This window comes from Vespula pensylvanica, chromosome 8, assembly GCF_014466175.1.
Source record: "Vespula pensylvanica isolate Volc-1 chromosome 8, ASM1446617v1, whole genome shotgun sequence".
In the NCBI taxonomy this organism is placed as follows: domain Eukaryota; kingdom Metazoa; phylum Arthropoda; class Insecta; order Hymenoptera; family Vespidae; genus Vespula; species Vespula pensylvanica.
Genome location: NC_057692.1, coordinates 7452778 through 7479881, shown reverse-complemented (window position 1 = coordinate 7479881; position 27104 = coordinate 7452778). Strand labels below are relative to the sequence as shown.

At 39.3% G+C, this 27104-nt stretch overlaps 3 protein-coding genes across 7 annotated transcripts in view; 2 read left to right on the top strand and 1 right to left on the bottom strand.

Moving 5' to 3' along the window:
* LOC122631130 (paired box protein Pax-6-like) overlaps nt 1-16538 on the top strand; it is a 28611-nt gene extending 12073 nt beyond the window's left edge. The window contains exons 4-9 of one of the 3 annotated variants that reach the window (XM_043816426.1): nt 2016-2292; nt 4838-5002; nt 5277-5347; nt 11078-11304; nt 11635-11888; nt 15709-16538. In XM_043816426.1, coding sequence (XP_043672361.1) covers nt 2016-2292; nt 4838-5002; nt 5277-5347; nt 11078-11304; nt 11635-11888; nt 15709-15797 — 1083 coding nt within the window. In that variant the 3' untranslated portion in view covers nt 15798-16538. Of the gene's footprint in view, nt 1-2015; nt 2293-4837; nt 5003-5276; nt 5360-11077; nt 11305-11634; nt 11889-15708 lie in introns of all 3 variants that reach the window. The other 2 variants (XM_043816427.1, XM_043816425.1) reach the window with 2 other exon arrangements.
* A 369-nt stretch (nt 16539-16907) lies between these two features.
* Nucleotides 16908-25788, bottom strand: LOC122631128 (transmembrane 7 superfamily member 3-like). Its single transcript, XM_043816422.1, has 8 exons — nt 25483-25788; nt 24124-24459; nt 23113-23372; nt 22651-22819; nt 22368-22535; nt 22124-22270; nt 20552-20812; nt 16908-20435 (listed from the first exon to the last, which is right to left on the bottom strand). Exons 1-8 carry the CDS (start codon nt 25577-25579, stop codon nt 20248-20250), a joined length of 1626 nt encoding a protein of 541 aa, XP_043672357.1. The 5' UTR covers nt 25580-25788; the 3' UTR covers nt 16908-20247.
* A 128-nt stretch (nt 25789-25916) lies between these two features.
* LOC122631127 (ankyrin repeat and SAM domain-containing protein 1A-like) overlaps nt 25917-27104 on the top strand; it is a 50424-nt gene continuing 49236 nt past the window's right edge. For all 3 annotated transcript variants that reach the window (XM_043816420.1, XM_043816421.1, XM_043816419.1), the window contains exon 1: nt 25917-26151. In XM_043816420.1, the coding sequence (XP_043672355.1) occupies nt 26048-26151 (104 nt within the window). In that variant the 5' untranslated portion in view covers nt 25917-26047. The remainder of the gene's footprint in view (nt 26152-27104) is intronic.

The following is a 27104-nucleotide window of genomic DNA, read 5'->3' as shown; positions in this document are numbered from 1 at the left end:
AGCTCGATTACAAAATATGCAACGATTCTGACGAAGATCGATAGTCTCATATACATCGGCGTTTCTTTCTGTCTCACTTAACGATACGTCCAGACGACTATCATCTATATTCCACCTATGCTGGCACCAGTGATAGCAATAATAACAGTATTCGTAATACTAATAGCGTCGGTCGTGGCTGTTGCGGCGGGTACACATTGTGGCGTCGTCGACGATAGGGTGTGAGGAGGCATGCAGGGAAGGGACACGAGAGTAGTAGGGGTGATCAGGTATGAGAAAGATAGAATGAGAATGAGAGCGAGAGCGAGAGAGAGGAGTCGAGCGAACGGAGAAGCGGGTAGAATCAGAGTGAATGGGATCAGTTAAGCGTGTTGCACAATTATTCGTGTCCGGTCGCGCGTGTAATGGTCTGCATCGGTGCTGCGGCTGTTGTGCGGCAAGAGCGGAGCTTGAGCGAGGCCGAGCATGGGCAATGCGAGCCATAGCGTCGAGCCATAGCCGGCTTTGCACGACTCGATGATGGAAAGGCTAGATCAGGATGGGCGAACTGCTGTCGAGCGCGGTTAGTCGAGAAACGTCCTTTTCGTTTCCCTCACTGCATACCCCACACTCCATATTCTCTACCCCTAGTCTCGTACAATCACCGTCCACCTATCCCTCGGAGTCTGTCATTACGTCGCGAAATCGGAAGGGAATCTCGCACGCGAACGAACCTTACCAAACGAGTCCGCTCTCGATTCTATCGCTCTACTATAGCTATGTACCTATCTCGTTCTCGGATTCGATACAACGATTAATGAGGGAGGATCGATGAACTATCGGTCCTTCCAATAAGTCCTCTACCCTTTCGAACTCTTCCTTCAGTAATAATGGTATCGGAGTGATCGATGATGTATGTTCGATGAGGTAAAACAAGGCTGAACTATTAATGAGACTTCTTTTTTAACGAGTCGCGTCTTATTTGATATCATTCGTTCGTCGATCGAATGCAAACTTTATCGAGAGTTATTAGATTTATCATTATTCTGTCATCATCTTTTATTATTATCGAATCTTGATTTAGTTTAGTATCTTTGTTCTTCGATGTTTCCCCTAATAATCATAAATCGTTGATTCGCCTTTCGATTAGAATCGTTGGCCTTCAACATATAATCGAAGTATGATCGTTATTTCATGTTTTTTAAATCTGATCGATTCGAAGTGTTTCCTTATTTTCTCTCTCTCTCTCTCTCTCTCTCTCTCTCTCTCTCTCTCTCTCTGTCTGTCTCTCTCATTAAAGCTTTTAACCGAAATTGTAATAAAGATGCTTAGTTCAATACTGGTTGAGTGAAGACATAGTGTGTACTTTAAATATATCCAACTTATTTATACCATTCATGTTGCACAAAAAGAGGACTACAAGGAGGGAGGGAGAGGGGGCGAGAGAGAGAGAGAGAGAGAAGGATGAAGAGAGAATGACGGACGAGGGCACGCGTAGAGTACAGAGCACTATTATGTACGAGTCGAGAGCACCGAGACTCACCCCCGTGGCTCGTTATAACTTTAGAAGTTAGCCAATGGTTCGACCGCAATGTGCAAGGTGAAGACGACCGTGTCTGGATAGAGGGAGCGAAGAGCTATGGAAACCGTTTCATGTAATAATAATTGGATGGCGGCATCCTTTCATCTGGAGATTTCCCTACCCCGATGAGAGAGGAAGCTCTAAAAAGAGAAAAAAGAGAGAGAGAGAGAGAGAAGGCCAATGATGATATTCGTGGACTCACGGGCGAATACGAATCTAAAATATCCAAAGAGTAGACAAATTTTTACAAAGAGTTACTGGTCTCGAGTACATCTCTCTTTCTTTTTTTTTCGGGAATATACAATACCTTTGTAATAGACCTTTTTCTTTCTTTAACTAACAACTACAATTAAAAAAGAAAAAAGAAACCTTCGACAAATTCGTATTTGGTTAATGATCTACAATAGCAAAATTGGAAAGGATATCGATCGAAGAATTTGACGTATTTTTGTAGGTGTCGTCGATCAACAGGGTGCTTAGGAACCTAGCCTCTCAGAAGGAGCAACAGGCGGCAGCGGTGCAAGCGCATCAAGGCGCCGAAAGTGTTTACGACAAGCTGAGAATGTTCAACGGACAGGCTGCAGGTTGGCCACCGGCATGGTACTCGGCTACGCCCTCTCATCATCCACTGGCCACTGGCATTCCAACAGCGGCTACCCCTGGCTCCGGACAGTCTCTTCTACCCGGTAGTCAACTACATGGTCGTGACGATTCTCTGCTCAAACGAAGCGGTAAGTTCTAATGATGTTCTTTGTTCAGGAATATTTTATGGATCGTTCGTATCAGAATCAAAAATAATATATTCAACAACTTATTCTTCAAGTTATCGTAAAAAAATCATATTTTTCTTTCATCATTCGAATTTTGTCGAATATCTTGCTAATAAACAGATAAGAGATAAACATAACGTTGTTTTTAGAGAATCACGCGATCGAATAAATTTTTCTCTTTCTCCCAATGGATTCCAATAGCTCTAAAAAGGAACCCTCGTAATCCTCGCGCCCTCGATCCACTTCTCGATCAACAATGGTCGAAAGTCATTCGCGTGGCTCTGTAATTCGAAACGCTCCTTACCGATTCTATGCACGCGTTAAGTCGGATTCATTGACGAGATCGAGAAAGAGGCATTGTGAAGGGCGTCCCTGGTGTTGAACCACCTACGAGCAATCTAGACGAACCTTTTGGCTCAACGCAACGTGGTGGGTTCGCAAGGTCGACGATACCTGCACGATCGTCGTCCTCCACCTCTAATAGGATCACGAAAATCCGTGTGCGCGTTTCGATCGCGGTCGAGATTGTGCCACAGATGACGATTCCAGATGCGCTTTCTACCCCGAAATCCGGATTACGCGAAACTCTGCTTCTCGTGTGTGAAGGACAAACGATGCAATATATGTCGGGGTTCCTGATTCAAGAATTATCCCAACATTTCGCCCACAGCTGCTATTGAAATTATTCTTCTCTGGACCTTAAACTCAACTTTCTTTTTCTAAAACGATTATTTTGATCGTTTCAATATAAAGAAAGGCGATCGATCGATAAGTTTAATGTAGTACAAAAAATATATTCAGAAATAATAGTCGATAATAGTCGAGATGTTTAAATGAACAGAAAGTTTGCTGATCGACCGAATGGAAAAAATAGAAAAGTCTTATTATCAATGTTCTATACTTTGGTGTTAATGCACAAACTATAACTATCGATAGTCGCGTATTTCCGATCGAATGAGCATCGGCATCGGTATCGACATCGGTATCAGCAGCAGCAGCGGCTAATCCCTTTTCTCTTCTCTTCGCTTGGTGCGTCGTCACCTAGAAAATTAAAGCCAACGATCGGTCTGCAGGGGACTGTTGAGATCCTCCCTATCGGTCGTTACGCGCAGGGGTAGCGTGCTTGTGAGAAGAACGACAACGAGGGGGTGTCTTCAGTCGCAGTGTTTGGAGCTGACGGCATTTCGAGTTGTGCAAGAGTTGAGAGAGAAAGACAAAGATGGAAAGAAAGAGAGAATATAACTTTGTGCTGAAGGCGAGAAGCTGACGAAGTTATCGTACATTTAACTTTCAACATGCGTTTGTATCCGTTTTACCAGTTCCTTCCCCTATACATTTATTAAACTTTTCGTAAATGGACGTCGCGATGACGCGATAAAATATTAGTCTTTAAAACGAGACTTTATTCCATCGCGATAGCTCTTTCTTTTTACTCTTTCTCTCTTTCTCTCTCCTCAAAATATCGGCTTACTTATCGACCGCAAGTATCACTTTTTACTTATACTTTTTATTTCGACATAACCGAACCGATCGATTATACTGTCTCGATGTTCTGTGTGCTCCGTCGGACGCAGACTTATCGTGTAAACGCGTTACGACGTCACTGTCAAGAGAATATTAACGATTTTTCACGATGGACGATCGATCTGATGGAACGAACGAGTACGACGATTACGATTAAAGTATAAAATTTTCGAGACGTCTATTTCGATTTTTCTTTTTGTCCTCGTCTTTTCCTGTTCCCCGTGGTTTAAAGGCTAAACGTTGGCTTTATCGAAAATGGGACATTCTATATGTAACAACGTATCTCTTTCTCTCTTGTTCTTTTGCAAAGGCTTACAAAGAGATGGAGGAAGAACGAGAGAGAGAGAGAGAGAGAGAAAGAGAGAAGAAAAAATAGATAGATAAAGAGAGAGAGAGAGAGTGAAAGATAGAAAGAGGATTGGCAGCGTTGGTAGACAGAGAGACAGAGGGATGCAAGAAAGGTTTCTGAAGGGATGAGAAGTGCCGAGGGTTCGGTTCGCAGAGGCGGAAAGTAATCGCGGCTCGCGATAACGCGCCCGTACCTGTGTGTGTATGCGCGCACCGATACACGCACCAATATGGCGACCCTGAAGATCGAGGGTGGAATGTACGCCTAGACGCGTTTTCCCTTTTCGTGTCTAGGAATTCAACAGACGCTCGTTGCCACCACCGCAGCCGTTGCTCGTAGCTGAAATCGTTGAAACGTAAGCTCGTCGAGGGGAACCAAACTCGCTTCCTTAATTGGATCGATCTCCTTGCTGGCAGGAGTTTCTATCCTTGTCTTTTAACCGTGAAATTTTCAAAATATTTAAAAAAAAAAAACATGTAACGTGTCCTCCATCTTTCGTCAATTATTTCCAAATCATTTTAAATCGCACATTTAAACGCGCATATTGTACTTCGCAAACGTTAGTTTTACGAGTAGAAAAGGAAACATTTTAGTAGGATCATTCGCACGAAATTTTGGAAAATCTCTTTCCAGACACGGGTTCTCTGTTGTCGCATCAGCAGGAGACAACGTCGGACGGGAACTCGGAACACAATTCATCCGGCGACGAGGACTCGCAAGTACGACTAAGGCTGAAGCGAAAACTCCAGCGCAATCGGACGTCCTTTTCCAACGAACAGATAGACAGCCTCGAGAAAGGTGAATATATTAAATATTTTTAATTAAATTCTTCTATTTATCATTCTCATTCGACGAGGAAACTTTGATTAGTCGAGTTTTTATATTTTTCTCTATTCGATTATCGTTTATATCATTGTAAATCGTTGTTGACTGTTCATTATTATGTACAAACCATCAACGTTTGCACTTGATTTCTTTAACACTGATCCTTTCACGAAAAGTTCATGACGAATCTAAAATCCGTGTTCCTTCAATAACTTGGCACACTTGTTGCAAACTGGTTTCGTTTCAGAATTCGAGCGGACACATTACCCGGACGTGTTTGCGCGGGAGCGTCTCGCCGAGAAGATTGGATTGCCCGAGGCACGTATCCAGGTGAGTGTGAATGTGCGAATGAGGCGCGTGCTTCCTCTTTCTCGTATACTCCTATCCTAACCTTCATCCATCGGTCTCCTTTCTCCGTTTCCTTTACCGAGAATTTTCTCTTTCCTTCTCTCTCTTTCTTTCTGTCTCTTTCTCACTTTTCTCCTTTCGACTCTCGCCTGCTCGTTCCTTTCGAAACGAGCGGGCGTTAAGCAAGGAGACGCCCTTTCATTAAACGTTTTAAAACGTGCTCACCGCCGGCAATGCACACGCAGGATGCACTTTAAATGCCGAGAGAGTAACGTCCTACCCAACTTCCCAACGAATCTCTTTCCACCCTCTCTCTGTCTCCCTCTTTTTTACTTTCTTTTCTCTCTTGCTTTCGGTCTTCTTTCACACTTCCTCGCATGGGTTTTACTCGTTAGGTGAATTCTATGAGACGAAAGGGATCCCGATCTTTCTAGAATTTTTCCCTTAACGACGTCGATTTTAATTGGATTATTCGAAGACTCTTCCTTCCCGCAAAATATGTTTTTTTCTTTCTTTTTTTTTCTCTCTCCAAGCGGTGAGACCAAGTCTCATGGTTTATAGTTATTTCATTATGTCTATTCAAGCGTAGAAATATTTCCTCGTCGTTTCAGAGTATCACTTCGTTTCTTTTTTATGCGAAATTCCGTCATCGTTTCGATTATCCCCGGGAGAATGGATCTCTCGTTTCTCCTGATGAAAATCGTCGAATTTGACGACGCGAATATTTAGTTAATATTTTCTGCACGATTCGCTAATAAATGTGATATGGTATACACGAGATTTATACGCCCGATACAATGCATCGTTTTCCACGCATTGTTACATTTACAAGAGCGCTCTTCGTAATAATATTAAATTACCGTAACTGTAAAACGCGTAATGAAAAGCACAAGTTCGGAAGAGTGGAAAAAATAATGTGTTCGAATGATTTTCTCATAGTGTGCGGTAACGAGAATTAATATTTTTACATCTATCTCGAATTAATGCGAATTTTTGCGAGACAAAGGGAACGATAAACGAATATGATGTGTTATGATTTTACGAGATCGATAAGAGAGAGAGAGAGAGAGAGAGAGAGAGAGAGAGAGAGAGAGAGAGAGAGAGAGAGAGAGAGAGAGAGAGAGAGAGAGAGAGAGAGAGAGAACAGGATGAACGCATATCGAATATTGTTATTTCAAAACAATGATCCATGTTTGTTAGCAACGCTGAAATATCCAAGCATCGTTTGCAAATATTCACCATTTCAACGTGAACGCTATTGCCACTCGACTTCGTTTGTATATCTTGTGCATATTAACAGATGCAAAGGAATATATCGTTTGTAAATTCGTTTTATGAAATGTTTTTCAATTAGCGAGTCGCAATATTTTTTGCGAAATAAGAATTATAAAATGATTAACATACTTGCATATACATACATAGAAATATGATATTAGGATATACGTAATAACGAGTCATTGGGTTAAAATATAAGCTTAAAAAACCAAAAGCAATTTTTGTACGCGTTCGATTATCAAATTTATAGGAGAATATCCCGAATGTTTTCTGACAAAGGATAATTTTTTACCAATTCAAATGTTATGTCACGGGAATTTTTATTCCCCATGGGAAATTAACTTCCAACAAAGGTATCAACTTTTATAGCTTTCAATGGCTATAGAGTTTGAAAGCTTTCATAATTTGTTTCTTTCATGGTTTTTCCATATTTCCCAATATGAATTAAATTTGGCTCTAATATTCGATGAAATGGCTCGACAATACAAACAATAAATCTAAATGCAATGTTACAAAAAATTTTTTTTAACATTTCCCTGGAAGGTAAGTATCAAAGATAATAGAAACACGAAAATTTTTGTTCGAAAGAACTAAGGTTGAAAGAACTAAATCAGTTGAAAGAGCAATAGCCTCACAAACGATAGATCCGAAGTCTAATCTCGTTTCAATCATGCGAAAAGTTAAATTTGTTTGCGAATACTATGAATTTTTGAAATTTTTTAAAGTTAACAAACATTTGTACCTATTCTCGATTTAATTAAAAAGTAAAATACATAGAAATAGTTGCTTCAACTAAATTAATCACTTTTATATCGTTTCGATAAAAGGATGAAAGTAAGAGAAATCCAAAAAAAAAAAAATAAACGAAATAAAACAAAACACGTAACCTTGCATCTTATTGTTAGTTAGTAACAGATAACAAATTAGTCGATTACGTTAATTCTTTTCTTGATCAAGCAGATGGATTTCGGTCGAGTGTTCAACGATAAGCGCAATTCCATCAAACGTGACAAACAGAGAAAGACGAAAAAGAGAAAGAGGGACGAAGATACGATAGGATGTAGAGCAGGCGCGCTTCACGGCGTATTATTTTAATTAATACCGCCGGTCGAGCCACAGGGTGACGTATGGCCGTATAAGCTAATATGTACGCAGCCTTGTCGGACATTGTTTGGTCGTACCGCTCTGATACCTCTCTCTTTCTCTCTCTCTGTCGTCTCTCGAGGGATGATATTCGAGCACCGTCTCTCTCTCTCTCTCTCTCTCTCTCTCTCTCTCTTTCTGTCTCTCTCTTTTCTCCCTTCCTCACCTGTTTCAACGATGGGGGGTAGCGAAGTGGCCGGCCAGGGGTGGTGATGTTGCCGGTGGTGGTGGTCGTGGAGATGGTAGTAGTAGAAGTGGTGGAAGTGGTGGTGGTGGTGGTGGTTGGCGTGCCTCTAGTAGCCGTGCGCGGAGCGTTATGTGGACGTACAAACAGTGCAAGACCATGTTGACGCATGTTTTCAAGCCTCGTTGGCTGGTATTGATCTTGCTAAGTGCAGGAAACCGGGAGTGCCAGGAGAGCGAGAGGGCGAGAAAGAGGGAAAGACTAGGGGAGACAGACAGGGAGGGAAAGAACAAGCGGAGGAAGAGAAAACAAGAAAGGGAGAGAAAGAGAAGAGAGAGAGAGAGAGAGAGAGAGAGAGAGAGAGAGAGAGAGAGAGAGAGAAAGGGATGAGTCGACCGTTTCGACCGACGGTCGATTCTCTGAACGGATGGAAGTTCCACGTTGCGCATTGTAAAGACAAAAATCAATGGATACGTATATAAAAATGCATGGATAGTAGTATTAAACGTACGAACATGTAGATATCGCGAATTAAAATTTAAAGAACAAAATGATGACAAAAGAAAACAAGATGGAGGTAGTAAAGAATGACGGAACATCTAAATATAATTACTTGCGAAAAGAATATTCGGTTACGCGTTAAACAAAAATGAAAGGGAAAATATGAGTGAAAGAAAGTCGACAAAATAAATGGATGATCAAAGGTAAACAAAAAAGGAAAGAAAAGAAAAGAGAAAGAAGAAGAGAAGAAGAAGAAGAAGGAAATAGAGCGTACTGAACGGCGGCCAAGCAAATGGTGGAACCACCATGCCAAATTCGATACACATACGTATACATGCATACAGTGTGAGAACACAGATAAGGGTAGACATTTGGGCGTATATAGAGGAAGATAGAAAGAGACAGAAAGAAAGAGAGAGAGCAAGTCAGATAGAAAGAGGAAAATAGAGGGTGAGGAAGTAACGTATAGGTAGCGCGCGCGACGCGGACGAGTCTCTCGGTGAGCTACGAGGGATCCGGCAGAAGGCCTAAGAGGGTTCGGACGCAACCATGGCAACGACGCGTCCCCGGGGAGGTTGTCCTCCGATTGGCCGTTCCTCGTTCGCTCTTCCTTCGTCCTTTCGTGCGTCTGTGTACTAGCGGGCACCTCCACGAGGTTGTTCCATGGCCTAGACTGCTCGCCGATTATCATCGCACGCGACTCTCCCTTCCTCGACAGAGAAAAACAGAGAAAGACAGAGAAAGACAGAGAAAGACAGAGAAAGACAGAGAAAGACAGAGAAAGATAGAGAATAACAGAGAAAGACAGAGAAGAAGAGAGAAATGGACAAAAAGGGATGCTCCTGTTCAGAGGGAGGTATACCGCAGGATTTCCGACGCGTCTCGAGAGGGTAAATCGTTAGAGGGTGGCTGTGAAAGGTTTTCCGTGATGGAACGCACAAAACGATTCTTACTTCAAGTATATTTTTATTATATTTCTTTTTCTATCTCTTTCCCTAACTTCGACTCAATCTTATTTATTCAATTCGCTTATCGTTCCTTCTTAGAAATCTGCACCTTCGATAAGGATGATTCTAATTCTTAGCTGATCTTAGTTCGTGACCCATCTTCTTCAACTCTATCAATTCATCTTCTTTATTTTCGGCATCACTTATCATCCCTTTCAATCTCGCGTCTGTTGACTTTACAAGCGGATTCATTTCTGCAAATATTTTTCGATCCGAATAAAACTCGTATAGAAATTACTGAATATTCAAAGGTTGGAACCATCTTTGAGATATCGTCAATCAGAATAGAAGATGTGTGCTTTCTCTATTTCTCTCTCTCTCTCTCTCTCTCTCTCTCTGCCTCTCCTCTCTCTTTCTTTATCTATCTCTCGTTCTCCTGTAAGAGGGTCGAAAGCAAGAGGTAGATAGACAGATAGAGGGAGAGCATCCCGAGGTCTATTCGGAATCGCAGAATTCCGAATGGATCGATTCGAACGAGTTTTCGGGGACAAGGGAGGACGAGTTTACGAGGAGCGACGGTATTGGGCGGAAGGAGAACGCTCCGAGCGAATGGTAGATATTTGACGGTGGGGTTGCTCGAACACGATTTGCTACCCTTCTATCCCCCCGTGGTCGTTCCTGCAAACTGCCGGGGAATGAAATTTATTTTTTGATTCAATTGACGCTCGTCGATGGGTAGCTCTCGAAACCGCGTTACTCGCTACGCCGAGAGTGAAGAGGAGAAGTATAGGAAGAGAGAAAGAGAGAGAGAGAGAGAAATAGACAGACAGAGAAAGAGAGAACTAGAGAGAATAGGTAAAACTTCAATTCCTTCGAACCATATTCCTCCTAGTTTCCATTTTTCTGCAAACGAGAAAATTCCTTTTTTGTTCGTTGTATTCGAACTTTCGAGAGGTTGAAAAAAGTAAGTTACTCGATATGCACGATCATTACAAATTTAGTAATAGAAGTGAAGAGCAAAAATAATGATTGTTTCATTCCATCCTCCTCCATTCATTTTGTCTTTAATAATTCCGGTACAAAGTTTTGTAAACTGCTCGTAAATCATTAACATTTATATCGCAATTTCTAACGCGAGAGTAACAAGATCGACCAGGAGAAATTCAATTTCCCGATCATTTAATTGCAATTAATGAACGTGAGATCGAATTTCATGTAAAAAAAAAAAAAGAATAGAAAAGAAACTAGGAAAATTGTATTTTTAAGAAAAAAATGTCGGATTAATTTGCACAAATAAATATACAAGAAAAGAGATATCTCTCTAATAATACAAAATATAAATTGGAAAGTAAGGAAGCAGAGAGTAAAAAGAGGGTACGAGAAAGAGGAAGAAGTGCGAGTGTGGGTGTGCATGCTTGTTTGAAAGAGAAAGAGAGAAAGGAACAGATTGAAGATGAAAGATGGAAATGCGAGGTAAAAAAAGTGGAAAGAGAAAAAGAAAGTATATATGTGTGTGTATGAGAAAGAGAGAGAGAGAGAGAGAGAGAGAGAGAGAGAGAGAGAGAGAGAGAGAGAGAGAAAAGAAAGGCGAATCGCGGGGAATAACGCATTTATCGTGACAGAGGCACCGTTTGGTTTCACCGGTTGCAGGTGTGGTTCAGTAATCGCAGGGCAAAGTGGCGTCGAGAGGAAAAGTTGCGAAACCAGAGAAGAGCAGCCGTCGATCAGGTTGTCGGAGGTGGAAGCGGGGGTGGTAGTAGCAGTGCAGCACCTCCCGCAGCGACACCGGCCACTCCACGTTTGCCTCTAAACGCCGGATTCAACGCCATGTACTCCTCGATACCGCAGCCAATTGCTACTATGCCTGACACTTACAGGTTAGTTAGTAGAAAATCCGTTTGCATTTAATGTATTTATAGATGTATGCTTATATATATATATATTAAAAAGTAGAGTAAAGTAGAAAGAGAAAGTAACTCATCTTTTTGTAAGTATAATATTTCGATATCGGTAAGTATCCAAGTTCTCAAAAAGGTTTAAGTAAATTAATTTGATATAAATTAGGTATCAATATCTCAGGTAATAATAGGGTAAGTATCCTTCGAAACGGTGTAACGAGCGTAACGAATCTTATTGAAAAGTTTGGTGAACGTCTAAAAGGCGAATTATTTTCAACGCCCCATCGTGGATTTTCTCTCTGATGTCAGTTCAATGTCGGGTAGTCTGGGCGGGTCAATGGGTGGAAGCTGCCTTCAGCAACGAGCCGAGGGATACCCGGCGTACGTGTTCCACGAGCCACTTCACTCGCTCACGCAGTCTTACACCCACGCACACAGCACTGCGCATTCGCAACCCCATCGTGGTATTCCGACCTCCCATGGTGGTACCCCCACCACGCCGGGTGGCCAACCTGCGGGACCAGGTGGTGCACCCTATCAGCCGACGACCTCGACCGCGACCGGTAAGTTTTCTATTGACTAATTTAAGTATTCATTTTGCCTTTTAGTTGTTTCTAAAGTTTAGTTAAGGTTGCTTTAAAAAAAAAAGGCGATTTTTATATGTTTTATTTTTTTAAACGAACCGTTTAACACGAAAGTAGTGAATTAATGGTTAGTAGTATATTATCTACTAACTTCTTAATCACTGTTTGATATTTTATTTGAACAATGTTAGCATGTTTTGCGGTTTACTTTATATAATATACATATCTATATTGTTCTAATCTTTCTATTCTATCTATTTATATTACTTATTTTATATTGTTCGTCTATTCATCCTTCGTCAGGAATACGGAATACCGATTGTATTCATTGTTCCCCTTGTTAACGAGAATTAGGGAAGAATTTAACTATATTGACATAGATTCGTTGACAGAGAAAACCATAATAGAATAATTAACGCATCCATGACGGGACGGAGAATTCGTACGCAATGATTTTAAAGATATCATTCTGTTTCAGCGGTGGACGAAAATCGTTCGATGAGTATCCTCTCCTCTCCGCGCTTACAAATGCGAATTCGCAACTATTTTGAGTAGGTCAATATTTGTCGTGTTTGCATTACACCCTAGTTTCAAAGCAGATTAGCTGTAAACTGGATTCGAAACTGAAACGAAATTACCGTTTCGATTTCCCGCACGGCCCCCGTTCGCTGATTTTATCAGCGGCGAACGTCGTCGGTGAGCATACCCGCACGTGTATGCGTGTCGAGCGATAACGAATACGGTATCGCAGTTTGAGCTTGCAGTGATACCGCAGTTCTTCTAAAAACGTCGATCGCTCGAATTTCCTTGCAAGTTCCACTTTCGTTTACACGTTGCAAGAACCGATTGGAAAACATAAAAATGAAGGAATAAACGGCCATTTTGAATAGATTTCATTTGACGATATTTTTACGATTATTTTCATTTTATATTCATTTTTTCAAATACTAATCACAGTTATTTCGTAAAATTCGAAATCAAATAAAAAACGTTAGTAGTAATGTGAACGCAATAAAAGAAACATTCAGATTTCGCTAAGGAATTGCATAGGTTAGTAGTTTTCTACGGTTCGCTCGAATGATATCTTAAATTTTTATTCGCTCGTCAATTCAACGTAAGAATTCCTCACGTTCGTGTAATAACGCGTGCGTGCCGCGTCGTTCATCCGCTCAACCTCCTCGGTTGCGTCCCATTGTCTCTTTTATTTTAGCACTTTATCTCTGGATATTTGATCTCTCGCTTCGTATCTCCGGAGAGCTTCGGGGTGTCGCTAATTTTATGTCGTAAGCTTTCAACCATTTCGGCGTCTATTAACGGAGAGAGCTATTTTCCGGGAAAAGGGAGAGAAAGAGAGAGAGAGAGAGAGAGAGAGAGGGAGAGAGAGAGAGAGAGAGAAAGAGAGAATATCGCTATGCTTCATATCCGTGAAATATATCCTACATTTTTATCACTCCCAATGACATTGTGAATAATCGTGCCGGTGAATCTATTATCTGCGCTTCCACGCGTGCATTCAATACCTTTAATTATTTCCCACGTACCGTTAATGATATTCCATTCATCTGCTTCTTTTTTCTTTTTTTTTTAATATGCGTTAAATCGACGTTGCTTTATTTACAAAAGAAACGTTCGTGTGGGCTTTTCCGAGACGAGCATTTTTAGGGTACCTTAAAGGATTGAAATAAGTCTAATATAAAAAAAAAAAAAGAAAAAAAGAAAGAAGAAACTCGCATCGAAGAACAAGAAGATTTCTTCCTAGGAGAGAGAGTAGAACAGAGTCGAGTCCGTTTTTGTTTCGAATTTTCTTCGTTATTCACGAATCGTCGCTTCCTCTCTATCTCTTTTTCTTTTTTGTGCTCAGTGTCGAGTGCAAAATAAAGCGGCGAGGATTACCTGGGAGCCTCTTCGCACGCAATCTACATAGACCAAACCCCGTTCTCTGAGAGACAGAGAGAGAGAGAGAGAGAGAAAGAGAGAGAGAGAGAGCGAGATAGAGCTAGAAGAGCGAGGGGTGGTCCAAGTGGTTATAGCACGCGGGTCGACGCTCGCCCACGGAATTGTAAAAGGATTTTAAAACAAATCTCGCATGGCGCCGGCGGGCTGAATCGAAGAATGGGATGTTCGGCGGTTTTCCACCCCCGTCGACGTAGAGCTCCTGAATTTTCCATTTTCTCGACTTTCTCTCTCTCTTTCTCTCTCTATCTCTCTCACTCACTCACTCACTCACTCACTCACTCACTCACTCACTCACTCACTCGTTTACTCACTCACTCACTCTTTCTCTCTGTCTTCCTCTCATTTTCTCTATCCATCTCTATTTCTCACCCCTCTCCCGTTTAACGAAAGCCGTCGAGGGTCGATCCTCTTCGTCCTGTATCTCTCTTCCTCCCTACTTACCCTTCCCTTCTATCCCTTCTACTCGCTTTTTCCTTTCTCTCTCTCTCTCTCTCTCTCTCTCTCTCTCTCTCTCTTTCTCTCTCGTTCTCACTCTCGTCAGAATGTACAGGGGTGAACAGAGGATGTGGATGGGTTGGGTCTCGCCTCGGCTGGGCGAGCGCTCAATAACGTGCGAACCCAAAGGGGAGGAAATACGGGGGTGCGCGGCGTACCTACAGGAATGGAGTGGAGCGATGTAGAATGGTGGAATACTGCGGAACACGCGCGGCCTTCTTTTCCTACTCTCTTTTCCGCTCTTTCTTTTCGTCTCTCTCTCTTTCTCTTTCTCTTTCTCTTTCTCTTTCTATATATATATATATATATATATATATATATATATATATTTCTTTCTCTTTTAACACGGTGTCTATCTTTCCTTCCTTTTTTCTCTTCTTACACGCCATTATCCTTCATAATCGCTTTACGTGCGCCAACGCCGGAGATTTCTACAACGCTCTCGTTATCATTGCACCTTATTTTCTGTCTTTCTTCTATCTATCTTTTTCTCTTTCTTTCGGCACCTATGTCTCTGCAGAGAGGAGTACGTTTTCATAGTTAAGTAATCGGTTGTGGTGAAGACACTGTTCACCGTTGAGAACATTTTCGCTTTTTCTTCCTTCTTGCATCAACGTAATGAAGGTTAATGCATGCATCCATGGTAAAGCTTTCCTTTTTCTCTTAGTTATGTTTTTGAAAGGATAATTTTGAAAGATTCATTTAATATCGAAAGAAATCCTTTCGTTATATTTTATATAAATGTACTGATAATTATTTGCAAAGTGAAATAATATATATCTTCAATTTAAAAGTCTTGTACCATGAGATAACATCAATTAATATATTTTGTTCTAACAAAATTACTTTAAGGAATATAATTATAAAAGATACTTGATCACATTCTATCTAACGTTTAAATATAATCAACGAATATGAAAAAAATAGCTATATATAATATTTATGAGTATAAACGAGGATATTCGAAATAGTGTCCTTATTGGATTAATATTCCACGTTGCCACCACGTTTGTCGGATTAATTTTATGGTTGAAATGATTGCGATTGATGGTTCTGTAGTTATACGTACGATTTACCTGAAAGAGTTCTAATCATTTGTCAATCAAAAGATCAATATCGGTAAATAGTAACGCGAATTAAACGTTCTCTGTTCGTGAGGAATTCTCCGAGACCTTCGAGTTTTGTTCGCGAATAAAAAAGTAAATATAACGAAAAAAAAAGAAAGAGAGAGAGAAAGAGAGAGAGAGAGAGAGAGAGAGAGAGAGAGAGAGAGAGAAATTAGAGAAAGGTCGTTTTGCATGAGAGGAAAGGAAGGTAAAGCAAGCGATCGACCTTGAATATGTTTCAGGCGTAATATCGGCAGGCGTATCGGTGCCAGTGCAGATACCATCCCAGACTCCGGACCTGACTGGCAGCTATTGGCCTCGGCTCCAGTGATCCCAGCTATTCGGGTTCCCGCCCGCGAGCTTGCTCGTGGGGCAGGAGAGCCCGCCACCACCGACGGTCACACCGGGTGCCGTTTCGAGACCGCTTTTAGCCAGTCTCGGCATACCGGCACAACCACCGACGGCGTCCCAGCAACAGCAACAACAGCCGAGCAGCACACCGGCAACGACCCCAGTACATACCTCCGATACCAGTGAATGAATGAGACGCATCATCGCGGTCCTCTCTCTATCTCTCAAATGAGAAAGAGAGAGAGAGAGGGAGAGAGGGAGAGAGAGAGAGAGAGAGAGAGAGAGAGAGAGAGAGAGAGAGAGAGAGAGAAAGAAAGAAAGAAAAAGACCGAGAGAATCATCGAGAATTCATCGAGACTTCTAACCACAGCGAGAAAGACCTTTTTCTAAGACTTACGATATTTTCCCGTCAAGCGAGGCCTCGAAACGTCGCTCGGCGCTGATGACGTCCTCGAACCGGATACCTCACCTACTTTTTTCATCTACTCGCACTGAGTTCGGAGGACTTTGCATCGTTGATCGGTGAGACGTTTCTTAATCATCATTAATTTTTGTCTTCTTTTTATCTTCAGCTTTATCTCGACGAATCCTTGTTTAATTATTTATCTTATTCCTTCTAAGAAAAGATGTATACGTTAAAGAAATACCTACGTCAATAGCTATAGCAGGTATTTCTTTATTTTTACGTCGATTCGATTTGATCGGATCAACGATGCGAAGTTACCTGCGTTTTTAAAATTGAACTTTTTCGAAAATATCGATGTCTCTGTGACGATCATCCGTGTATCGTCTAGATCTCGTAGATTGTATACGCATGACCCGGGTCACACAGGGTATATTTCACCGCTCACGATATTATATAAATTAAGACACACATCATCGCGTTGGAAAGAAATTTTTTTTCGGTGATACACCGGCGTTGCGTTGAAATAGCCGATTCGAATCATTTCAATCGATTTTCTTGCAGCCTTTAGCGTTTCTTTTTTGTCATAAAGTAATCCTTTTACGTAGATGAATATTAAACGTTATTGTCATTTCGTTAAGTTGAACCAATCAGAAATCAATATCAGTTACACTTTTCTAATGATTCGATGGAAATATATACGTAGAAAATTTTGAACAAGTTCATCGCGTGAACTTAATGACAGGAGATTTCTAAAGGGAAATCATGAGAATGTCGAGGAACATTTGTTTCTTATCGGTTCATTAAAAAATGTGAAACTCATCGCAATGACGGTGCGTCGACGAGACGAATTATACCAAGAAAGAGAGTACACGTAATTTAATAACTCAGAACGGGACAAGAAGGAAAGATCAGGTTACAAACTTGAAACGAATCGTGCATTTATCGCAAAATTTTTGTTGACACGTCGACGTTTAATCACAGGGTAAACTCTCTCTTTTTTTTCTCTTTTTTTTCTTTTTAACAAAACGCAGAACCAAGAAAAACGAACTAACGTACATATGCGTTTTCAGACCGTAAATTTTTTTTTCTCCGACTCGAAAACACTCGATGTTACCGATCATTCGTAGAAATCCAATCGATAGCTCGATCGTTTCGTTCGAGCTATCTTATTTAATAAGAGGAATCCACAAATTTGTAGCTTTATAAAATTCGTGAAACGGTTTAGAGAATCGATGTCGAAATTCTGCGAGAGAAAGATCCTCGAAGCATTAATTTTCGAAATAACGATTGGAAACAATGCTCGACATTCGCATCGGATTTTGATAGTCGATCTTTCTTCTCGTTTTCCGTTTTTCCTTTGACAAATTACATCTTCTTCCTCACCTAATCCCCTTAATCCTTACTCTTCTTTTTCTTGTATAAAGCTGATTGTAAAATAGCATTTGTTACTCTCGGTAGATCGTAGACATGTAAATTAGCGATAATCATACGGCATACTGTATATACGTTGTAGTTAAGAGAAACGAACGAATGAAGAAGAAAGAACAAAAATATATGAAACTTCGATCGTCGCTATAAATTCAGACGTTAAGAACCGTGGCTTAAAATCGTACGCGCGATCATCGTCGTTCTCTTGTGATCGTCGAAGCGTATCCAAACGGAAAATTCCGAAAATTTCGCAAAAGGATCTCGGAACGATATTGATTTCCGCACCGGCGAACAAATTCGCGCGGGTCATTTTCTTTTAATTAACGTCACAATCACGGAGTTCAATCGTGCACGCTTTAAAGAAAGAAGCTTTCTTCCACGAAGTCGAAATCCATCGTTCGATCGCATTTTCTAATTCACCGCACAGTCCGGTTTAAATATTCAACGGGAAAGTGAAATTCTATTGCGCGCGCGAGCAAAAATAAATATGTCGTCCTATCCGGCAACCACCTGTAACTTCCGTTGGAGATTCGTGACGATGGATGCGACGTGGTTGATTCGACCGAATGTTTTTAATGATGCACAAAGCAGAACGAAACAACGCGTTTTTTTGCTAATTGAGTGCCACGCGCTGAATAATTAGTCCATCGATCTCCGAGTCCGATGCGGAAGCTGTGTAAAAGCCGACGAGTCACCGACGATGCATTTATTTCGAATTTTAAACGATCCAGACTGCTCTCGTTTCTCTCTCTCTCTCTCCCTTTCACTCCTTCTTCCCCCTTTCCCCCCCAACGATTTGCACGAAAGCTCTCTCGATTGTCGACGATCGCGTACCGAGAAACAAAGCCGCGAGTTCTCGCCAAAAACGTCTGGGATGGGCTACGACGAATCGAACTTTGTAATAAATATAGTAAACAAGCACTTACAATTTGTCATACGGTCAATAATTAATCACGAAGAATACCTATACGTTTGTGTTAAAAAGTTAACGACATGTCAAACATAATAACGTTTGTCCTATTCATCATCGCCATCGCGACCATTCCCCATTACCTTTCTCTATCTACTCCATCGAGTTCCGTAAAAAGCGTAGAGGAAACGAATCGAACGATATTTTCTCGTAGATTCGCAAACTTTTCTCTTTCTCTTTCGATCATCAAGCGCTTTTATTACGCGACGCGTTTAATACGCTCGACCGTGGAATCATAATGTACATTATCTCTCTAGTAAATTTATATTTTTGGAAAAAAAATGAAATTAAAAAGGATAGAAGCAGGGACAGAAGCGAGCACAGATTGTAGATTCGTAGATAGAATTTGTCGGTCGTTACTTTTTACGATACTTTTACATTTCTTTCATTCGTCATCTTTTTCAAAATAAAACGTTCGAAAATCTTCAAGTCGAGGTCCCTTATCGATTTTGCCGATCGTTTCGAGACATCTACGTACGTTTTGATTTCACTATGTAAGTACCACTTCTGCGTCTTTATCTATGTCCGGGAGAAACCTCGAATTGTTCTCGTTTGCTCGCTCTCTGCACGGATTATTATCGTAAATTTCTCACTAATCTACTCTAATAGGGCAGAGTAGAATATTCTATTATTTCAGTTCGTAACTCGATTATTTTTATATTCTTTCTTTTTTAATATCCAATCGAACGGCATTATTATCTCTTTCCCACGATTATCAGCAAGTAATTTAAATAAACATGACGTGGAAGTGGTCACGTAACACTTCTCTTATCTGTAATAATGATACTAGTAATGAATACAGTGTATGAGTATAAGCAAATTTATTAATGAGAAATAATAAAAAATGTATATAAAATATTACGTACGTATATGCATATATATTAATACGACCGTAATCCAATGTAAGTGTTGTGAATAATGAGATAATATTGTTGCTGTGATTACCTTTAAGATTGTAAGTAGTAGGAAATTAGAACCATTGTTAGCTGTCACTGTCTCGATTCCAATAAATGTTATTTCATTTTAATCCTAACAGAGTCACATTCTTTACCCACATCATTGCATTAAAGCATATGTATAGATTGCAAACTTTCGAGTGCACTTGTTGGAACAAGGAAGAGAGGACTATATATATATATATATCGAAGTGAGTACGCGTTAATGACATGAACATATATGTTCGTTATGATCGCATTCGTTTGCGATATCATCCTTTTTAATACGAATATATTGCGATAACACAATTACATATTTTGCACCACGATCGTTTATCACATTAACCTTTCAATGTAAAATTGTAGGTAAGTGGTACAATATCATATTTCGTTAATAAGAAACCTAAACGAAATTATAAAACTAAATATATTTAACGAGTGACTAATCAAAATAAATAAGCAGGCATATAATTCTTTTTTTCTATTCGTAAAAAATCTAAAAAATAAATCACTGATAGATTTGTACATGTACTATAAAATGTAGAAAAAATCTATAACTATCTTTCTAAGTAACATAACGTATCTAACGACGAAAGAAAAAAAGAAAGAACGGAAACAAGTTGATTTACCTTAGGAATAAAAATAAAAACAAACGATAGGAAAGTCAATGGCAACTTGCTTGTCGCTTTTTCTAGTTGAAATAGTCTAATACTCTATATTTATAAAGTGGTATATCTTCGAATGCCTTATCCGATTCAATACTTTTAAAATCACGTCGACACACTTTCCAGTACAAATTGTTGAAAAAATCTCTAAAAACGCCCTCACTGTGGATACGAACTATGGCCAGAAAAACCCAAAACACGATCAAGATCATATCTAGAAAGGAAAAAATAAAAAACAAAGGTGGATCAATATTTTCTCGTATTTTTGTTTTCTTTTTTTTTCACCTATGACTAATACAAATAATAAAAATGAATTCAACGATTGATTACCTTTGCTCTGTAACGGAAGACTAACGATCGCATAATTGAACCAAGATACAGTCAGGCGCCTGATAACGTTGATAATGATGTAGACCAAATTTGAGTTCGCAAAATAAGCGATCGATAAGACCACTGTGAATCCTCCGAGAACAGCGCATGTCAGAGTAAGAGCAAAGCAGGGCATTGCGATTAGAATAATCATGACGATGAGCGCGATGAACAAATAAATCGGCCAAAACAACCAGTCGTTCTCCAAAATTGCTGGAGAGTCTGAAAGGTTAATCAGAAATGATAACGCGAATTTCTGATCCATGTCGTTCGTACGAAAATGATTATATATAGATCGAAATGATTCTTTCGATTCGATGATTCGTAAAATCCTATATCCATTTCGTTAAACGATATGGATAAGTTGAAAGGATAAAAATAATACGTAAAAAAGAAAAGTGCCATTTTCTTCGAGTTCGAGAAAGAAACAAGGAGAATTCGACATGGGGTTGCGCCTACTAAAAGCGGGTAATCTAAATAGGTCTTGGTACTAAGCAAATACGGAGGGGACACAATTAGGTAAATGCAAATCTTTCAAGCTGGTTAGATCGTTCCGTGGGATTTGAAGCTGGAAAGCAATATGAAAGAGAGAAATAGGGAAAGAAAAAGTGAGAGAGAGAGAGAGAGAGAGAGAGAGAGAGAGAGACAAAGAAGGGGAGGGAGGGAGAAAGGGAGAAAGAGAGAGTGGACGAAGGCTCATTGTACGCGCAGAAAAGTACGCGCGTGTACGGAATGGAAGGGTGAGGAGGGTGTTCGTTCTCGTCCTCGTGTATAGTGAGAAAGGTGGGAGGTAACGCGGATGCTGCTCCGTTTCTACTCCCTGCACCGAGGGGGATTCGGCAGTCGAAAGTTTCCACATGAGCGGACAACATTGATAGAAGCTACCCCCGAAAAAGGGAGAAACACGAAGTCTCCGCGTTTCATCCCTTCGCCAAACTCGAACTAACTTCGGCCTGCTGGCCAACTCTCACTCCCCCATACACCCTATACCCGTATTTTCTCTTTCTCTCACTCTTTTTCGTTTTAGTATTAAAAACGATTAAATTGGGAAGAAACACGTTTAGCATATTTTTGTTTTCCGCTCTCATCGATACTATTTCTTGAGTATATTACGAAGTATCTATTTCTTTTGATTGTTCTTTCTTATAAATTTTGAGTAGGATATTTGGTCCATCAAAATATTTTTTTTCGGACGTAAATTTCTCGAACGAAAATAAAATAAAAGGATTGTTTGTTTCTTTTTTATTTATAGAGCTGTAATAAAATAGATAAATAAGTATCTAATTTAGGACGTTAAATTAATTCAAAGGATTAGGATTTATACATTTTTCGTAATAAATGTATCGAGATCAATTTTAGAAGCTCTACGTAGCGGAGCTTCAATGCGTTTCAAACAAATGCTGATAAACGCCTATACTTGCCTTTACACTTGAACAAACTTTTATCTGCTAGCTAGACCTATTCTAATTATTTCTGTCCTAGTTATAAAAGTTAAGCGATTATTTTTTCTGCGTTTGTCATTAATTACTTTACCTTTTACATTGAAATAGAAGATCGAGCTGCAGAGAAATCCGAAAAAAAGTATGGAAAAGAGAACGTTTATGTATTTTTTGGTAAAACAGGAAATAACACCCACGAGGAGAAAAAGGAAACTTCCGATTAAGCTCAATATAATATTTGCTGTAAAAAAAAAAAAAGAAAAAATTTGATTGATATCAATCAATAAGCCATAGATAGATTATTCGAAAAATTAACGATCATAAATATTGCTATTTACTTCTGACGTCGTAAGTTGCGAAAGATTTAACTACGATGTAACTGATAATGCCACCAAAGAATGTTGTGTACACGACGAACTCCATTTCGGGATATTTATGTCCTTGTAAGACGCATAAGGAGCCAACGATACACGTTAAAATGCACAATAACTTTGATAGCGTATCATCTGTAAAACAAACGAAAATAAGAAAATCTCTTATATGTGTGTTAATATTATATTATTGCTAAGTTTGAGCAATAACTTAGTGACCAATTTAATAAAGTAGGATGTGGAAACGTACTTAAAAATTTATCATCTTCTGGATGGAGAACATAGTTGAATCCATAGGTGAAAGTTGGTACATAAGCCGAGGAATCATTTCCATAAGTAGCTATAGCCGCGTAGACGGTCCCAATTCCATAATAAAGGTTGTTGATCCTTCTTAACGGATTTATGGTCGGTGCCGGTATCTGATAATGAAACAAATAAACCAAAAAAGAAAACAAATAAAAAAGAAATAAATTTATATTCTACAAGATATTTTTTCTTATCATTCAACGTTGATTATCGATTAATCGATTAACAAAGAATAAATAATTTTATTACAACAACGTAATCGTTTTCGTTCAAGAATCAACACGTCTTGTGAGAAAAACAATATTGGACCGGACGGGTGATGGGAGAGGGGGAAGGGCAGAGGAGTCATTGAATGAATAATGAAATATTTTTTTCTTTTTATTATATTTTCTCGACGAAGATGTACCTTTTCACCATTACGAAGAATATCCGTGACAGTGAGCATACTGCTAATAGCATTGAAGTAACTCTCTATAGAATAGTCCTGTTTTGTTAGAAAAAGGCGATATGTTTCTGCAAAAATACAGCTTCTCTGAGTTTCGTTGCTCGTGAGTGGTAAAGAGGCAGGTTGTGAATCCAGGATAACGATCGAATCGTTTACGAATAGCTTTTGATATGGTGCTACTTCGATATTGAATTCCATGTTACAGCCGCCTGGTACTGGTGCTGTGAATAGCAACAATGAGAGAGAGAGAGAGAGAGAGGGGGAGAGAGAGAGAGAGAGAGAGAGAGAGAGAGAGAGAGAGAGAGGAAGAGAGAGAGAGAGAGAGAGAGAGAAAGAAACAGAGATATCTGTCGCTGCCAGATCGAACTTTACGAGCGTTGCTGCCGAGATTTGCGGGTGTCGATGCGGATTTGTTCGCGAAAAACGTACAACGTACGTTTTCTCGTGTTTCGAGGGTCCCTTTAGATACTCTTTTTTTTATGTTTTTTGTTTTTTGCGAGTATGCAAAAACATTATTTTACACGCCGCTATCGGATTAGGGAAAAGGATTTGCAATCGGTAAATTGTCCAGCAATGTAACAGAGATTTTTGGAAATCATTCCTCTGCTTTCCTCCCTCTAACTCCCTCCCACCCTCTCTCTTGCAATGTTTCGTTTTTTTTTTTTTTCGGTCATGTATTTAAAGGGATCAATTTTATTGTTACAACGTGCGCAATTAAATAGTTTCAGCATCGAGTATAATTTGTGTAGGAGTGATGAAATATATATATATATATATGTATGTATGTATGTATATGTATATATGATATAGAAAAAATGATTGGTTTTGTTTCTTTTTTGCTATATTAATAATTTGGAATATTAAGAAACAACAATTTGTTTTACATCGAAATTTGTAAAATCGATCAAAGGATATTCCAATAATTCGAATATTAATAATATGCTAATTTATCATATTTATTTGTATACCCACCTTGCTTTAAATAAGGAACGACCGCCAATAGAGTTTCGACATGTCGAACGTTGTTATTTCTTATGAAAAACGTCGTTTCCTTCTTCTTTGGTACGATATATAAACCGACGTTAGATCCAAATAGACTTCTGTTTGATACCTTATTAAGATTTAATTTGTCATACGAAAGAGTAATATTATATTGATATGTATGAACTTGAAAGATAAGAAATGAAATGGTAGGTGGTATAGCGGTAATATTTATCATATAATTGTTTGTAGGAGCTAACTTTATCCTTTCTTTAACAGCTTCGTTTTTTCGATAATTCAATAACGATATTGAGATTATATTATCATCTGTAAAAATGTTATTCTCCTGTGATAAAAACAAGGATATTTTCTTATTAAATAATCGTTATAATCTTGTAATATATTTTATTTGTAATGAGAAAAATATGAGTCTTCTTATATTAAAAGAATGATATAAGAATGAGACAAAATGTGTGAAGTGAAAGAAAACGTTGGAAAAATATATTTAATTATAATTGATTATCAACGTCATTATTTTAATAATGTTAGATTTTATTTTAATATTTATAATTATACAGTTAATATACATGCATAGTCGATACAGCAAATGTTAGTAGCAGTTCAGTATCGCTAGTTTAATGGATAGTTATTACAAGATTAGTATTATATATGTTCGGTTTATGAATGATACTTAAACTATGTATGTACAATAAGCGACGCATTCAAACATAACTATAATATTTATATAGAAATATAAGTGTTTTCTAATGCACATAGAAGGTATTTGAAGATAAAATCATTTTTGTCTTACTGTTATGATATTAGATATTTAATTTTACCATGTAAACTACTATATGCCATTTCTTAACGGTTAGGTATAAAGAAAGAAGGTTAGTTACTAAATAGCTATATTTCCTTAATTTGTTTTATATAATGTAATGATCCTAATTGTATTATTGGTTTATTGATCCTAATTTTACTATTGGTTGCCACTTCAAGATTACAAAGAATTTATTTCCTTTTATATGTTTCACGAACATGCTATCGACAAGCTCATATTTCTTGAAAGCTTTATATACCATCTGCATTAAAGCATTTTAATGAATATTTTATTAAATTCTCACCTAACTTCTATAAGAATATATAAACAAGTACGATCTTGATAAGATACCATGTACGTACAGAACAAAATTAAAGAAATAATTTCCAAAATGCTTCTCACGTGTTAAGAAACGAAGGAAAGAAAAGGGAAAACAGAGAAATCTTTTGGTATTAAATGGACAGAACAAATCAAAGAATCGAAAACTGATTTAAAAATAGTGCATATAACCTTTTAAATTTTATACTTACCAAAAGTTGATGAGGACGTGATAGCCTCTTGAATTTGTTCACTAATTACGAATAACCATAATGTGATAAAAGAGAACCCAAGAACGGTACGCTTCATTGTGTATTGATGAAACCTCGTCGATAAAACGAAGAAATTTATAATATATAAAAATAATAACAAAGGAAACACGTATAAACTTGATTCTTGTTGGAAGAACACGAAAATTCAGTAATGGCGCAACAGCTGTCGTTTAATGTTAGTTCGTTCGTTCGTTCGGGAGAATTCGTGTGGGATCGTAACCTACGTTGTTCTCGTTTGCACGCTCTCGTTCTCACTCTTTCTTTCACAGGGGTTTACGAAGAGGACAACGCTCTTGCTTGCACCCACGTTCTTTAAGGTTCGTTCGTCGCACGTTCATCAGCCGTCGGCGGCGATGGCGCTTCAAGCGCTGGCCGCACGGAGGCGCTTCAGTCGCTTCGGCAAGATGGCCACGCTGGATCAATGAAACGCGAGTAATCGTAGTAAAAACAGAAATTGACAAGTGCGCGGTCGAATATCGAGGGCCGATCACGGTGTAAATGGAACATGGGGAAGGACCAGGAGCTGCTCGAGGCAGCGAGGAGCGGAAACGTCACCGTGGTCGAGAAAATACTCGGACAAAGAGCGAAGAGGAGTGGTCCACTGGCAAGGTGGGTGTCACCGTGCCAGACACTTTCGGCCTTTTTTCTCTCTCGACCTACTCCCCTCGTATCCTCGTCTAACGTATTTTTCCTATTCATCCGATCATTTTAACAATGTTTTTACCATTAGCATAGGCTCTTTTTTCTTATAAATTATCACAATGTGAGATAGAAAGAGAGATTGTATCGAGTCGTCCTTTCGTCAGGACGAGAGAGCAATTTTCTCTCTCTCTCTCTCTCTCTCTTTCTCTCTCTCTCTCTCTGCCTACTCATTCTGTACTTTCTATCTCTTACTCTACTATCCATCCATTTAAATGTCCGTTTCTTTTTATATCTTCCTTTGAACATTCGTAAGAAAACTCGATCGTAATGTATCATTATTGTTTGTTCTTTTTTCTTTGTTAATGCGAGCAATACGGAAATATTTTCTGTCGCGAAGTTTCCATAGCGAAGACTCGTGGAATAACGAGATCGAAAATCGAGGTTAGGTTATAGCGTTTTCAATGATTCGAGATGCTATCTCTCTCTCTCTCTCTCTCTCTCTCTCTCTCTCTCTCGTCTGTCTGTCTATCTCCCTCTCTCTCTCTCTCTCTCTCTCTCTCTCTCTCTCTCTCTCTGTTCCTCTCCCCTATCTCTCAGTATATGTCTGTCTTTCTCTTTCTCATTGGTCGGGAGGCCGCTTCTCTTCTCCCTTTTACGCGATAGGTTTACCCACGCTCGATTGATCGCACGCCGTTCTTTCAATTAATCCGCTGCTTTCGTAAGAGCTTTCACGGAGGATCCGCTTCCGTCGTTTGTGCCTCCTACAAGATACCGATCACCGTCCCGCTTTTCTCTTGCGATTCTTTTGACACGGCTATTAGCTTGACTCGCACCTCGATGAACCTATTTTCTCTAACATACTGATGTTCAACACTGTTCGAAGATTCGAACGGAAGTAATTTTAAAATAGCGTAGCCCGA